This window comes from Pyxicephalus adspersus, chromosome 2 (genome assembly GCF_032062135.1).
Source record: "Pyxicephalus adspersus chromosome 2, UCB_Pads_2.0, whole genome shotgun sequence".
Classification (NCBI taxonomy): domain Eukaryota; kingdom Metazoa; phylum Chordata; class Amphibia; order Anura; family Pyxicephalidae; genus Pyxicephalus; species Pyxicephalus adspersus.
In genome coordinates, this window is record NC_092859.1 from 117,073,766 (window position 1) to 117,091,311 (window position 17,546).

At 37.1% G+C, this 17,546-nt stretch overlaps 2 protein-coding genes across 2 annotated transcripts in view; one reads left to right on the top strand and one right to left on the bottom strand.

Moving 5' to 3' along the window:
• Positions 1-6,110: 6,110 nt before the first annotated feature.
• The window catches only part of CRABP1 (cellular retinoic acid binding protein 1), an 18,002-nt gene continuing 6,566 nt past the window's right edge, over positions 6,111-17,546 (bottom strand). The window contains exons 3-4 of the mRNA XM_072402062.1: positions 15,613-15,726; positions 6,111-10,084 (exon numbers count right to left, since the gene is read on the bottom strand). Coding sequence (XP_072258163.1) covers positions 10,034-10,084; positions 15,613-15,726 — 165 coding nt within the window. The 3' untranslated portion in view covers positions 6,111-10,033. The remainder of the gene's footprint in view (positions 10,085-15,612; positions 15,727-17,546) is intronic.
• ACSBG1 (acyl-CoA synthetase bubblegum family member 1) overlaps positions 15,251-17,546 on the top strand; it is an 80,386-nt gene continuing 78,090 nt past the window's right edge. The window contains exon 1 of the mRNA XM_072402056.1: positions 15,251-15,359. The gene's annotated coding sequence lies outside the window, so the exon portion shown is untranslated. The remainder of the gene's footprint in view (positions 15,360-17,546) is intronic.

Here is a 17,546-nt window from a genome sequence, read left to right on the forward strand (position 1 = left end):
CATCATCCTATACCAAGCCAAGTCTTCACCAGCATCATCCTATACCCAGGCAAGTCTTTACCAGCATCATCCTATACCAAGCCAAGTCTTCACCAACATCATCCTATACCCAGCCAAGTTTTAACCAGCACCCTCTTATATCCAGCCAAGCCTTTACCAGCACCCTCTTATATCCAGCCAAGCCTTTACCAGCTTCCTCCTATACCCAGCCAAGTCTACACCCAGCCCAAACTGTTTAATGGAGATCATTTGTCAGGTAGGTGTTCAGACAATGTAATTGAAGGGTATTTTAAAATAATATTTGGTTGTAAGTGTTATGTGCTTCTGTAAATCTGTTGTGGCAATACGTCAAACTATATTGAATCATGTCCATTTATTAACAACCAGTATGCAATAGTCAAGCCTACAGTATGTGATCCTGCATCATATTTCTGTGACCAGCTGTTGTGCCCCCAAAAATCTGGAGCTAGAGCCACCACTGGTGGTAGGTGTGTCACTGGCATTATGCACAGTGCATAGATGTGAAAATCCCATCAGGGGGGTAGTCCCTCTTTCCTCTATATGAGTTAGGAGAGTTAATTACTCCCATGTTTCAGCAGGCCTTCCCTTCCCTTTATGTGAGTTTGTTTGGGTGCCCCTCTCACCAATATCATCACATACAATGTGGGATCAATTCTGTGTAAGAATATCAATGGCCCGCTCCTGTTCCAGGACTGGAGCTGCTGGAAGAGCAAATAATATAATAGGTAATCCAATGCTATATTACCTGTGTTCTAGACTAAACAAGCATTAGTGCCCTAAAATAGGAGGGGAATTTATTGTATGATTTTTTTTTTGCCTTCATTGAAAATGCTGATAGTATTTATGCACATTATTGTCTGTTTACAGTGTTTCCTTTTCACTTCATTAACATATACAAAAGTTTATGGGCTTCTCCAGTCATATTGAAAAAGGTCAGTACAGTTTAATGATGCAGAGACTGTTGGGTAGAACACAAGCACCCAGCATTAGAGGCTGATGATTTTACTGCTGTTTCCAGCTCTGTAAGAGAAATAAAGCTGGCTGCAGTAGAGCTGATTTCTGCATTAAAACATTTTTAATAATGGCAGAGTCCTTTAATATTGTTATTATTATTATATTAATATTAACAAACAGTATTTATATAGTACCAACATATTACGCAGTGCTGTACTTACACTGCTGTTTACCTAACTTTACACTTAACTCTCTAAAACATATTCCTACTTTATTATATGATATGATTAGATAAGTATAATTTAATTGAAATCAGTGGTTATGACTTTTAAGTTGAGTTCAGGCTTAAAGTTGGAAACATTGGAATAAATGGGTCAGTTTGTTGATGCTACATGCAGCATCCAGGGGTGCTTTACTGCCACTGCTACTTCCATGGACCTGAATTGCTGCCATTTGTAAATGCCTAAAAAAGTTTGCATAAGCAGGTTTTATGAGCAGTTTCAGTTTTCAGCAATTTAAAAAAAAGTAAAGAGAAAAGTGCAATGCTTTTGCTACACCTTGCAGCAACTTTCAACCCCTGAATGGGCATTTATTTGCACTAATTTGAAAAAACTTGCAGGAGTAAAACATTACTGTTACTACTCCTGGGCGCCCAGTGTTTGAAAGTAGCCACACATGCACTGTTCACACTTCTCTGCACTTATCCTTACTTTTAGGGCTACAGCCTTAACTGAATTAGTTCTAGAAACAATTTTGCAGCAGTTAGTGGATATAAGAATAACCTGCAGCTCTAGAATGTTACCACAAGGTGGCACTGCTTGAATATTCTTGAACGATACAGTTAAAAGGAAGAAACAATATTCCTTTTAAGTGGATCTTATCTCTACCCATTCCATTCAAATTGTAAATAAAAAATATTTAAATACTTAAATATTTTGCACAAAAAGCCTAGAGATAAAAAAAACACCTCTACATGTTTATGTATATATTTACATTTTTGTTATTGTTTAGTGTTTTTTTATGGCTGATTAGACTGATTTGGATGACAGCTGTTTCTAGAACATATATGCAGTGTTCTCCCTAGCCTAGTTTAGTCTGGTGCAACACCTGGCAATTTTCAGTAACCACCTGGCTGTTATTGAGTGGTTACTGAAAAGTTGGGTATCAATACAGGTTCTTCCCACCCAGCTTAAAAAGATGCTAGATCACAGATTTGAATCTTGGCCAGGACACTATCGGCATGGAGTTTGTATGTCCCCCCTTTGTCTGCTGGGTTTCCCCTGGGTACTGCGGTTTCCTCCCATATTCCAAAAACATTCAGTTAGGTTAATCTGTTTTCCTGTGGTAATGACATATGACTATGACTATAGATTGTGAGCCCTTTTGAGGGACAGTTAGTGACATGAATATGGACTTTGTAGTGCGCTGAGTATTATGTTGGCCCTATATAAATACTAGTTATTATTATTATTATTATTAATAATAATAATAATAATAATCATAATATTAATAATAAAAATTCTGTCTGAGTCCCTGTGAGGACTTTGTGTCAGTTAAAACTGTTACCAGAACCTTTGATATATAGGGTCACAGTCTACACCATCATTTTGTATACAATTCATTCCTTTGCAATATTTATCAATGACCTTGTTTCAGTTTAGCTCTCAGAAGAGTAACTGTCATGAATGAATGATCTATTCTGTAATGGGAATACCAGAAGGCTCATCTGCAGCCAAATAGATTAATTATTTTATTTCAATATAAAAGTCTTGAAATGCTATCCAACGTTGTAGTGCCTACACTCTCCTGTGTGCAAAAATAGCAGATGCAATGATGCTTTATGCTGGATAAATGACCCTTATAAACACTTGCGGGCACAAGATCATAGAGCACCAATGGTAAAACTAATCTCTTTGATAAATTCTATGTAATATGTACAAAAATATAGTCAGGCCAGATGGGACTATCTAGACCAACAATGACATGCCCCACTGGTTCTGCATAGTGTGTGTACTCCCAGGAATCATACACCTTTATTAGACTGAATATTATAGAAAGAATGTAATCATATACTTAAAACATATACTAAAAACTATATATATACTACATATCTATAATTTTCCTTTTAATTTGACATAACAATAATAAAAAATGGCTTACTGACAATAAAAATAAGGGTAATGGTTTAGAGATGTATTTATGCGCACAACAAATGCTTAGTTAAAGAAAATAATATATTTTATAATTCTTGAGTGTAGAAATCTGTGCTTCATATTTGTCATTTCTTTGAGCTGGTCTAAAATAATTCATATAAATAACTTGTTTACTGAAAAAAAGCCCTTTGTTTACAGAGCTCTTAAATTACAGTCAAATTGGTGAGTACTTAATCCTCCCCATCCTTCCCAATTTTACCCATTCTGTTCAGTTTGAGTTTGAAACGATAAAGCTCCTCATGTGCTCTGTAAAGACTCTGACATGAAACCTGTATAATATATAAAAATCAAAGATTTCAAAAATAAAATGTCCATTAAAAAATGTTTTACAGATCAGTTAAACTATGCAAACCTATGGAACCATAAAACCAATGAAAACAGTAATTTCTTCCCATGGGTCCCTAAAACTGAAATCAGAAAGATGGTAAAATGAGCATTGTGCATGTAGTACACTTGTCACAGCAAGCTTAAAAGGTGGAGCACTGCGATGATAAGTGGTGGAAATGTTATTGTAGTATAGTGTACAGAAAATTCTGTTTGCATGGTATAAATTCTTTAGTCTCTTCTAGGAAAGGGTTAGTTGATTGTTTCTATTCTCCAATCATTTCTCAAGCCAATTATCTCACAAAATCTTTTGCCTGAGCTTTAACACTAAGCAGGGAAGCTTATTTACATGAGAATATTCATTAGGCTGGGAGAAGGGGAGGCAGATGACATGCCATGGGGAATCCACTAGGTTAAGCAAAAAGAGGGGTGATCCAGTCACCTTTTCTAAGCCTTCCAATCATTTTTCCAGAGTGAAACTTGCCATGTGAATTCCATGTTAACAAGACTGAAAATGTCTAAATCTTAAACATGTATAGCATAAGTGGTATACTTATGAAGAATTGCTTGCCAATACCTATTGTTATTAACTTCTTTTTAGCAATGTTCAAAATTTGGATGTGCAATACATCAAAAATGGCCCTAAAATATACAAAATAAATATCAGGATTCATACTTGAAACTAAAATCAGCGCTCTAATAATCATATTTTTAATTATCAAAGAGCACTAAGCACACTATTATATGTTTATATATATGTGCATATAAATACATAAAAACAAATTGGATTTTTTTTTTACTTTAATGACACATTAAACAAAAATTTATTTCGAGTTCTAAAAAAAATTGTATATGCAAGTATATGCAAGGAAGAAAAGGCAATTGTATTTGTGATATCTAAGCGGTTGTAGGAGAATTCCAGGAAAATGAAATGCTGGGGTACAAATGTTTTGATAAAGGTATACGCTTTTCTGAAAAAAACTTTGTCATTGAGAGTATATTTCACCCTGTGGTTAGCTAGTGCAATGAAGGATGAAAAGTTAAAGAGGAACTAAACTGAAAACTGCCCAAAAAAAAAATACACTTACCTTTATTCCCGCGAGGCAATCTGATCCATCCGGAGGCGTCTTCCATCGAGTCCCGCGTCATCCCGGCCCCCGGGCACCACCATCTTAGTCTCTTCTTCCGGGTTCTTAATCCTTCGTCACCCAACCCAGGTGCAAGATTGGGTGACGTAGGATGGAAAAAAACTTGCTGATCCCACTGCGAATGTCTGAGATCAGCAAATTTTTTTTTGGTGCAAAAAGGCTCCTTCTGTGCATGCCTAAGATATCATGAGTGACTTTCAACAATAAATGTGTACTGTAGTCTTCTTCATGGAAAAATAAGACATCCCCTGAAAATAAGACCTAGGTCATATTTTGGCATTTCAAAAAATATAAGACAGTGCCTTATTATCGGGGAAACAGGGTAAGAGTTGTCTACCCTTTTATGTAAAGTGACATTTCTGAGTTTAGGTACGCTTTAATGTTTATGTGTTTGAAGTATGAGAACATCAGCAGCCCGTAAGTGTGCGCCTCCACCTCCCGAAACACACAATGTACAGAAAAAACAGCACTGACTTTACTAGCTGCACTGCAGAGAATGTGATGTAAGCAGAGGATGCAATAAAGTGAACAGAGACCCCAGAAACTGAAAGCCTCCCAACCTCTTAGCAATGTCCCAGAAGGAAATAGGTTAGCAGAGCAGAACAGTGGTGCCATTCAGTGTAAAGTTGATTTAATGTCAGGGTGCCGAATTCCACTAGGAATTCCACTATTCCACTAGGTTCTCCATAGCCCTAAATACAAAACCATTATACTTGTAAACCTGCAGAGATGCTTCTGTGACTGTGCACCAACTGATATGGCGTGGGTTCTTGGACAACCTTACTCAGTGCAGAGGGGTAAGTAGGCATGGGGAGAGAGGTAATTATGGTTATAATATGTTAAAGTATAGTTAGCTTTTAGGCCTACTTTAAACCTATTGTGCAGTAAAGTGTGTTTTCCTACAAAGGTAACTCAAGACACTCAGTGTGGGGTTTTTAAATTATTTAGCATAGCACCCCAATGCACAAGTACAGACTGACACTGCAGTCCTCCATAATGCACACGTCATGCATTAGCAGCCCATTCTTGGTGAAATGAATGATTTAATACAACACGCATTAATGGAATGTCATAGTGTAAAGAGGGGCTGTGGACTATGAGGATTTAAGGCATTGCTCCCCCCCCCCTCTCCCTCTCTTGCCCTCTTTTTCTTTCTCATCTCTATTTTTCTCTCTCCTTCTCCTTTCCCCACAATTTCACACTATTTGTAAAAAAAAAAATTTAAATTATGGCACACAAGTGATTTGGCTGTGATTAATTGAACATATTTACAATGTCTTTAAACATAATTTCAAGACTTGATATAATAAGTACAGGCTTATTTTCCTTATCACACACTTTGTAAATATCCGTTTTAGAATTGTGAAGTATTACCGGTTTTATTGGAGTCTTTTTATTAGGCAGACATAATTTACTAAAAAAAAAACACACACACACAACATTTTTTTTATTGAAATAAATTTATTAAATCACAAAGTAACAAGAGCAGATGTGTAATGAGACACTGAATAAAGGCACAGTACACAATACAAAGAACACTGTTTAAGGTATGGTTGTTGGAGGGAGGGGTGCTTTGTAGTGTATTCCAGTCCCCTTCAATAGTAAGCTATAAGACAGACTGTGTCCTTATGAAATGCAGCCTTTGTTTCGGAAGGAAGATCCTAGGCCTAGTACACATGAGTCTTATGATCTGATTTACAATCTGATAACAATATTTGATTTAAAATGAATCTGAAGTAAGTTTAACAGCTAACTGATTGCAAGTGGCTGCTTTTTGGGACTTTGTGGACAGATTGTCCAAGACAAGTTGTGTCATATCGTGAACGATGAGCAAATCCAATCGGGAGACACTACCAATCATGTGGTTCAACTCATTGCCACCCTACAATCAAAAAGTCAGAATATATTTTTGTGTTCCATCTTTTCAGAAGGTTGAAAATCAATGGAAACAGTCGGTCGAGCACAAATTAGGCTACAAATCTGCTTGTGTGTAGTAGGGCTAAGTGCTTCCAATATAACAGACATTTGTGTACAGAGACCATGTTAGGTCCACAATATTGTAAAAATGGCAGACCCGTGAAAAAGGTTTTACTATTTACTACGAAATTCAACTCAATCTGCATAGTAAAAAGTGTTAAATGTTGCTGTTTCCTCACTATCTTTTATTTTTTCTTACAATACCAAGGTGTCTAAAATAACTGCATCTATCAGTACCCTAACATGGATCTTAACTTAATCTAATGGATAAGTCATCAAATAGCCACAAATAAAGTAATGCTAGGTATAGGTACAGTAGAACCTCGGTTATCCCACACCCACGGGGAATGGCCGATTCCAGATAAGTGTAGGTTCCGGTTAACTAAGGTAATTTCTTTTATCAGTCATTCAGCACTAGAATTGAATGGGGAGACTTGGATTCCAGATAAGTGTAGGTTCCGGTTAACTGAGGTTAATTTTTTTTCAGTCATTCAGCAGTAGAATTGAATGGGGAGACTTGTCCCCATTCACCTCTAGTGCTGAATGGCTAAGAAAAGGGAAACCCTAATGACGCTTGAGCCGTCATCAGGGTTTCCCTTTAATCAGCCAATCATGGAGCTCTGATCTGCTCCCCTGACAGCTCCTTTCTCCTGATTGGTCCTGCAGCCCTAGCGGAGCTGTGGTATGTGTTCTTGGATGCAGAACACATGCCACACCTCTGCTGGGGCTGCAGGACCAATTAGGAGAGCGGTGCTGTCGGCTGCCGATTATCTGAATTTTCCAGGTATCTGAGTTCCGGGGTTCTACTGTACTCATTCTGCAGGTATTATTTGCAATGTTTTGCAGGTTAGAATTATGTTACGTTTTTCTTTTCAGCCGAGAAAGAATAATGTGTTAATGTTGTAATACTAGTACTTTATAAGCAGTAAACTGGTCATCAGGTTCTGGATATACATTTTTTATGTTACATAGTGCATGTATCATTATCTTTTAATGGTGGGATTGTTTGAACAAAGGACACTTTGGTGGAGAATACATCACTACTTGTAGCTTGTATTTCACAGTAAAAAGAGTGATTCCTGTGAGTTTTATGATTATTTTAGTGAAAGGAATTTCTAAAACTTATGCACATCTATGCCTCTTGTACGGCCGCACTGTATTCTCTGTGTTCATTGTAACAATGTCATCATGTCCATGGTTTTACAATCACAAGTCTTTTAAGGTGCCTTATATATTGCTAAGACATTTTCTATATGAGGATTTTCCAGAACACATTGCAGGGCAGCATTGTCCACTAAAAGCCTCCCAACAGGAGCACTAATAAACTTTCCATGTAAGCCAATAACCACAATCCCCCCAATTCAAACCCTGGAGATCTGATTATTCTTATTTACAATTATTTTTTTTTCAACCCAGGATGTTGATAAAGCATCACTGCTTAGCATAATAAACATGGACCCCTCTAAATTGTGATTTTTGTGATCACTGTTTGTCAATTTGGATATGAAACACTAAATTTGTGTGAATTAAGTAATGTGCAATATGGTTTATTTAAATGGACTTTAAATCTGAACTCTAAGCAAGCAGATAAACCAATTGTTTAGTTATAAACCAAATGTTTACTTTGGACCGAGCTGACCTTCACTGCAGGAACAAAACTTGACTGACCTGCAAAATGGATTCCCTCTAACACTACACCACCATCCCGTTAGCATGTCTCATTTCAGCACACCAGCATGCAGCCAAATTGACTGCTAGTGCTAGACCTCTCTCTTCCAGTATAAGTGCTGCACAGGAGATTACAGAAAATTGACATATAAACAGATTCAGGTACTTATACTTATCACATTTAAAAATACATATCATGTTATTTACTGAATACAAAGTTGCAGTGGGTGGCATTTTTTATACATGAAGTTCAGCTTCAATAGAGTTCAATTTATTTACACAATTGGCCTAATTTAATAAAGTTCTCCAAGATGGGAGAAGATAGAATATATTTGAATGGATCTGGTCCTGAACTGAAAACATTTGTTAACTATTAGCATATGATTTTTTTCATCCTTCTGTTTAAATTCATTCTAGCTTTACTGGATCACCCAGGTTATGATAATAAACCGGTACCTACTCCAGTCTTGGAGAGCTTTAATAAAGACCCATTGTTAGTGCCAGGTCATGAAACTCTCTTTTTTATTAATGTTATTTTTCCTACAAATGTTTCTGGGCAAATGCAAGGTATTATGTTTTTAAGGGATAAAATACAAATTCAGGTTCTGGAAATACATTTTCCTATGACATAAACAATGGCTTTCTTCATCACTTGATTTAACAATACAAATGAATCCAGAGAGATTCAGTAGATTTTGCATGTAATTATTTCAAGTGTGTGCATTCCTGTATCTTCATTCTTTAGCCCATATGGTAGCATAAGAATTACGTTTTTCTGAATGAAAAATGAGTGTTTTCTTGCAATAGTTGAAAAAAACAAACAAACAATCAATACGTGGAAAAATAGTATACCTTAGTAAATGGGGGAACCTTTCAATAATAATAAATTAACACTATACTGTAAGCCTTAATCCCATTGGACCAGAATTAAACAGAAAAGGCTGACTCAGTAATTCTTGCAAAGAACTATTTTATGATTTGAATTCTAGTTGCACAAATGTATTATTAAGGCAAAAGTCACTATGTACACAGCAGAAATAGCTGCTTTTCTACATGGCACAACAAATCCAACTGTGGTATTATCTCAAAGGTGCTAGATATTTTAAATATGATGGCATTTACACATTTGTCCTGGGTGTCTGGGTTGAATACTTCTACTAACTCAGGGGTGCCCAACAGGTGGATCGCAAAGGCAACACGAGTGGATCCCAAAGCCCTGCCTTTCAAAATAAACTCCACCGCGCACAGAAGTTATTAGGTCTGAGTTTTTATTGTTGGTAGATCATTTTGACTTGGTCATTTTAAAAGTAGCTTGCAAGCCAAAAAAGTGTGGGCACCCCTGTACTAACTGGTGTATGGATTCAAGTGCTTATTACCTCTAATGAGATCTCTAATGAGATGCTAACAAAAAGGCTGTTCAAGAGGGTCAATTGGCTATTCATTGTTTGTTCTGCAATAAATGTGGTGACACAGTAGACATGCTTGGCAAAATATGTTGTAATAGCACCAATGCACGCTGAGCTTTTAAAGATCACTGAAGATTCATGCCCAATATGCTTGGGGTACTACAATAAAAACACTGCATTTTGTAAGAGCGCAGTCTGATTCTACTAGTGAATGAAAACACTATTTCAATCTTAAAGTTTACAACAGATGGGCTGGTGTGGTAGGATCCTTACATAACTGATGGGTATGGAACAATTTTAAGAGCCCTCATGAGTTTGTGTTTCATGCTCTCACATATATCCGTGTACAGACGACATCATCTGCCCCGAAAACCTGTAAGAAAAAGGTAGGCAAACTTAGGCACAGGACAACATTGTTATGCTTTCATACTATGCTATCTGCTCTCATACTCTGCATAGACAGTCAATGACATCAGATTAATATATATGTGTGTCTATATATATACAATCCTTGTTTGTAAACCCAACCACAAGTATCTCAAATAGGTTTTAGGGTGACAATGCTCTATTATTTTCTCCCAAGTTATTTTCTCTCAAGTTATGCTCCTGTATTGTCATGCTGTCACACAGGCTTCTGATGAAGACTACAAGTGGGTGATTCAACATATATTACACATACCTACCCTGAGAAATTACATTTAGTTTTTTTGTTGTCAGCAAGAAATTGTGTGTAAACACTTAGCTGTACCCAATGTTCAACAAGACAAATAGGATTTTTGCCCAATGAAATAATCGGTTAAGGACTGATACCCACAAGTGGAAAAAAGAGCACTCTTTACCCAGTTCCAAAAGAAAGGAAGAGTACAACCCAACTTCTGGCATGTGACTATTCAAAAAAGGGGGATTTTTAACCACCAAAATGTTGGTTTATACTCATTCTAATATAGGGGACAGTGTGCTGTATATTTTTGTTTACATTATATACATATATTAGTACATTTTCACAAAGCCAGTCTGCTATATTCCAGGAAATGTATTTTGCTGCCATACTGCTGTCTGACCCATAGCAGAAAACCAAATGAGTCAGGTTTGGGGTTGAAAGGAAGATCTGGGGTGTTTTTTTTTCAAATCAGGTTAAAAATAATAATAAAGGCAATTTTGTAGAGCAAAGTATTTTAGGCCAAAGTTTTAATGAGCAATAGCACAACGACCTCTTTGTATATGGGTAATGTTAACGAGCGTTTGGTCAGCTAACAAAGACTTTCTTGTGTTAACATGTTTTTGTTGACCTGCCGCTCTGGCCAGCTCATCTGTATATACTAATGAGGAACATTAATATCGCTAAGTGTAAATGCGGGCTTGGTAGAATGTGATTTAATGATGCTGCCTTCATGGGCCACAATAGGGGTGAGAAAGAGCAGTGTGTTCTTTGTCACTGCCACACAAACTCATTAGCAGAATAACAGGAACCTTTGCTATTACCAAACATTTTGAGTTTTACACCATCTCCCTACATTGATGCAGCACTCCTGAAGTTGGAAATGTTGCTATATGTTTTAAGTACCATGTAACAGAGCTGCACAATATGAATATGTTCAAATAAACACAGAATTATATTTTTATGTGTGTCTTATAATCAAATTATCTGATTTTTTAAGTACCAATTATACTAGTGTATAAAACAGGATTTTTGTGCCCTCAAAATGCCATTAGAAAAAAAGTATGAGTTTGAAATCACACCAGCAGACGGCACTGTGTCTTTACGTAAAGTATGTAACAAACTCTTGCATTTGATATTAAAGAGTTTATTATACACATTACATAAGGACAAAGTGCCATCGCCTCGTGGTCAACAACATGCACAAATGATTATGTACCACTCAAAAGTACAACATATTTCAACCTAGAAAAAGGGTAAAAAGATATACAATTTGAGCCTTGAATTTTCCTTTTCCTCTTAAATAAATGTTTTCAAAACAACACACTGTGTGTATATGTATTTATGTTAATTTTATTGGCAGTTCTATTGATTACTCTTTTGAATGTTAGCAGCAAACCTAGATTTATACTCAATAAGTCAAAGTAGGTTACCTGTTTTCTCAAGTAAAAATAGGGGCCTTTATATGGGGTTTATATTTGGATCAGTTTATATTCAAGTGTATATAGTAAATGCAAAGTTACCCAACATTAAAGTAATAGTGGCAAAACCCACCTATTGAATAAGCATACATTTTCCCCTATTTATCCTCTTCATCTTCCAACTATAAAGCTTAGAAGTAAAGGGTCTCATTTATTGAAGCTCTCCAAGGGTGGAGAGAATACACTTTCATCTATGAAATTGGGTGATCCAGAAAATGGATTTATTCAAAGTCATTTGCTTTTTGCTAGCAAATGTTTTGAATCCTGGACCAGATCCATTCCAGGTTTGCTGGATCATCCAGCGTCACTGATGAAAGTGTATTCTCTCCAGCCTTGGAGAGCTTTAATAAATCAAGTCCAATGTCTCCACAAGCCACTATGGAGATTTTGTCACTCTTAGAACTTTTGCTGTATTGACAGCTGTGCTCGTTACAGAGTCAATTTACAGCTTGAGACAGCCAAAAAACTAAGGCTGTCTGTGTAATATTAACAGACTAAAAGAATGTTGGATGAACGAGAAATCATGAAATACCTTAGGCTTCACACTGTCTTGACAATCTTGGAATATAAAAGATTATAAAACAGAGGGCAGGATAACCAGGTAAAAAATCTAAAAAGAGCAAATGCAACCAAAGGAGGTGCCAACAGGTGGTTAAATATGAGCTTAGTGCAGTGTGAGAACAAAAATAATCTTTTAATTCATCAGAAATACAAAAAAAAAAAAAAAAACTACACGATAAAGTCCTCGAGTGTGGCTGAAGCATGTTGGCTTGTTCTCCCATTGTTTCCTGACCACGTTGATCACCACTGTCTTTCCTACACAAGGTAAGTCAAAAACGTATTCCAGATCTGAGACATGTGCTGTCATTTGTTCCAGAGTTTTTCAGCTATTTTCTATTCAGGTGTTACATGAGAGATGCCATGCCACAACAGGGACTATACCTAGCAACTCGGGTGACCTAATACAATCAGGTTATCCACTTGTAGTGTGGTAAGGCAGAACCATGTTCATATTCATTTGCCACCTCTGAACAAATAAAAAATGTTGTGCTAGAATAATGGCTGAATTATTATTGAGTAGTTGGTTGGAAGAACTCCTGATATTTATTCAAATGCATGGTACCTCATTACACCTACATGTTTGTTAAATTGTAACCATATGATTTTGTGTCTGTCTATTTTTAAACTTATATAACCTTTCAGTGGTGATTCATGGCAGAAGCAATTAGTAATATATTTTCTGTGTTCCTGTGCAGGGAAAATGCTTACATATTTTTTACACCTGAATTCAGAAAAGTGCTTTAGCAGAGGCCTTTAGTCCTCTGGAGTATTTTACCTGAATTACATACAATGCTGTTGGAATTAAAAGTGTTGTCTGTGTGTGTTGTCTAGATGGGGTTTAGGGGTGGTGGGGGGTCATTGTGACAATATTTGCATTTTAGGGTTTATGGGTTAGTTTAATGTGCGTTTTTTTTTACTGTTTATACATTTTTAATAAAGATTGTGTACTCATACTGCACTAGAATTACCCATCATTTGGCACCTGTTTTGCATTTGTATATTCTGGATTCATAAATTTAGTGGTGGGCATCAGTTATATTGGGGTGTGGGGTGTTAAAATGTAACAAGAGCCCACTGATGCATATTACCTCCCTCCTCGCCTCCAACTCTACCCCCTCCGCCATCCCTTTTTATATCACCTTATCTCTTTAACCCCCCTGGCGGTATTCCCGAGTGTGGCTCTGGGTTAATTTTCAGTACCAAAAGCGGTAACCCCGAGCTACACTTGGGGTGGAATTGTAAGGGAGTTTTAAAACTTACCTGGTACCCACATGCCTGGGGTGTCCTCAAGCGGTGCCCGCGGCGTCTTCCAGCACTGCCTGCAAAATCCACAAGCATTTCCTGGCATCACCGTCCTCCAGCGATGCCCGGCATTTGTGTAGCCTGGCGATGCCCACCCGGCATCTGCGTCCCCAGCATGCGAACGCTGGGAACGCGAGGCCAGGTGATGCAGATGCCGGCCAGGCATGACACATGACTGTGCTGCTTGGGGGACCAGGCAGGAAATGTAAAATAATAAGTATTTTTAAACGTACCGCTTTGACATTTAAAATTACTTATTATTCAGACCACCAGGGAGGTTAACTCACTTTCTTACCTTGACCATATATTTTGTTGGATAATTTCAAATGTATGCCACAGAGGGAAGTATCTGAAACGTTTATGTAACAGCCACATTGTCTAGTCTCTATGACTGTTCTATATACTGTAAAAACCAAGATGAGCTAGCAATGCATGTATTCACTGTTTTTTATATATATTTTGATATCATTGTAGACATTTAGTCATCGTATTTCTCTTTACTTTATTACTGTCCTTTGTTTGTTATATAAAAATTAATTTTCTCCATAAAAATTTACATTTAAAATGTAATAACAGCAACCCCTCGCTTTTTAATTTTTCATCTTTAAATGCATAATTAAAGCAAATATAAATAAAGGGCCTTTTAAGGAGCACCTAAGACTTGTATGTAGAAACACCAAGAGGGTCTATTTATTAGTGAATCTAATATTCAGGAAACATTCTGTGGTAGAGAACCTTCAAGGTCTATTTGTTTTCAATGGCAGTGCTTGATTCTTCACCAGAGAATGTTTGCTGAATTTCAGATTCACTTCTTTATATGTATTTTTTTATTTGAGTTTATTGATACTTTAATTCTATTATATGAGGTATGATGTATTTCATTCAGTTTCTGTTATGTCTTATTTAAGATGTCATTTTTTTGCATGTCTTTAACTGCCTGGTGTTCTTATATAACTTCTATATCTAGAAATAATGTATTTCATGCATACCTGCCCTTGCACAGAAAATGACTGTAATAGAAAACTAATGGCATTGGCCTAATTATGTAACAGTGTCTGAGTGATTGGGTTTCTAATGTGAAAAAAAGAACATTTTTAATATTATTACACAGTACTTATATAGCAGCATCATATTACGCAGTGGTGTACAAAGTCCATAGTCATGCCACTAGCTGTCCCTCAAAGGGGCTCACAATCTAATGTCCCTACCTCAATCATATGTCTTTAATTCAGTCTAATGTCAATTTTGGGGGGTAGCCAATTACCTAACTGCATGTTTTTGGGACGTAGGAGGAAACCGGAGTACCAAGAGGTAACCTACGCAAACACGGGGAGAATGTGCAAACTCCATGCAGAACATGTAAAAATAACACCTTTGCACATGAAAGAGCTTTGACAGATTGTACATTTTCAGCCAATCCCCTAGTGTTTCATCCTAATTGTGTACAATGTAACATCTTCCATTGCATTGCATCTTGTGGCTGATGCACAGAAGCAGCATACCTTTAGATAAACATTGTTTTCCCTTATCATTTCAGGGATGATACCAGGGAAGCCCTATAAAGCCAAGCTCTTCTACAGCTATTACACCAAAGTTTTGAATCTGCACTTCAAGCTTTGAGTTGCTGACCAAAGAAAAGTAAGCAGGTAAGAATATTTGACTTTGGTCTGATTCTACTAATAAAAAAATCTTGTCTCGGAGTCAGACAACTAGTATTTTAAATCAGCAAAGGTTTAGATTAAGATTTATCTCATGATATGTTTACTTTCAAGATGAAATAAAAATCAGGGCGGTGGATGGTCTTTTAGGTCAGGTTTACTGGGGCTCATAATTTTCCATTTAGACTTTTTTTGACTTCCTAATTCTATTACAGAATTTTTCATATGACTGTAGTCTTACCAGAATTAGTTCATCTCCTACAAGTTCTCTAGTCCAGTACGTCTTGGGTCCTGTCCCATCCACTAGAGTCTGCTTACAGTAGATCTTATTTTCCTTCTCCCAGACAGGAAAACTCTAATGACAAGGAACACAAATTAGACATAAAATACTTATATGTAAATTGATACAGAAAACAAAACATAACAAATGAGATATATATTTACAAAGTACACTCAATGAAAAGCATCCATTCTATTTAAAAATATCCTTTGCGTTATTTAATAATCACAAATAGGGGATCCACTGACTGTACCAATGACACCATTTGGTTTTACTGAATTATGAAAGCTCTCTATGCAAGAAAGTTATTTTCTAGATCACTCATTAGGACTGCAGATTTGTAATACTAATATACCCACCCCCTAAAGTAGAGAATTGTGTTGGGGATAGGGTACTGGGGGTTGAAAAAAAATAGTTTTCATTGAAAGATCCAAAATATTCAAGGTCATATCCATAAAGAACAGAAGAAATATGGAAAGAGGTTAACGGATGCAAACACAAAATGTTTTAATTCACAAAAATGTCAACAAATAGATATCGGCTGAGTGAGCCAGCCAGCCAGCTCATGCATAAAGTACAAATGTGCAACTCCACATCCTATTGAAACCAATCATAGTTACTGCTAGATGTGTGCTTAATACACAGTCTAGATGGAAGATTCACACAAAGGGCCTGATTTATAAAATATCTCCAAGGCTGGAGAAGATAGACTTTTATCAATGAAGCTGGGTGATCCAGTAAACCTGGAATAGTTTTTTTTCAATGTCATTTGATAGCAAATCTTTTGAATCCTGGGCCAGATTCATTGCAGGATTTCTGGATCACCCAGCTTCACTGATAAAAGTGTATCTCCAGCCTTGGAGAGCTTTAATATATAAGGCCTATACACTCAGTGTTGTTTAATGCTACTCCAGCCCTAGTTTCAGAAGATAAAGAGTTAAGGGAAGCAGGGAAGAACAGCAAAGGTTGGACAAGGTGGCAACGATTAGAAAAGGGGTACAACCCAGTAGAGGCGGGTCATATACAAACGAAATTATGGTCAAAGGTAGGTGAGAGGAAATGTTAAATCCATGGAGTCAAGATGGAGTGAAATATGGACCATGGATTCAGGTAATTTGTCAGAGTGCTAAACATCAGCTTTCAGCTACTTGAATGGGCCTGATTTATTAAAGCTCTCCAAAGCTAGAGAGGATAACCTGTCATCAGTGAAGCTGGGTGATCCAGCTAACCTTGAAAGGATCTGGTCCAGGATTGAAAACATTTGATAACAAATAGCAAATGACTTTTATGAAATAGATTCCCGGTTTGCTGGATCATTTAGCTTCACTGATGAAAGTGTATCCTCTCCAGCTTTGGAGAGCTTTAATAAATCAGGCCCAATGGGTCTTGTGCAGACCTGAATATATTCAGATTACTCTAACTTTTCTGTATTTTTGTTGAGAAGACAAGTAGTGTAGCTTTATTTCAGATCTTAGTACTTGGTGCTAAAAGAAAACATGGCTGTTTTAATATTGTAAAATGACTTATGCAGTTGATACCGTGTTTCCCTGATGATAAGCCATCCCCATCAAATAAGGCACCCCCCCGATTTTGCACAAAACAATAAAATAAAGCACCCCCTGCAAATAAGACACCCCCCTATACTTGCGCCTGAAAGATTCTCCCACTCGGGTGGTACGGTGGGTAACTGTGTGACTCCTCCGTGCTGGCTGCAGTGCAGAGTGAAACAGAAAGTAATTTCAAAGGCCGCACACGTGCCCGCGACTCCGCACCAGGAAGGACAAGCAAGCTGCTGATCCCTGCCCTAACGGAGTCTGTTACCCGGCCGTATGGTAAAAAAGTGGGTCAGTGAACAGAAGGGGACAATGAATGGCACATGAGTGATCAGAAGGGGA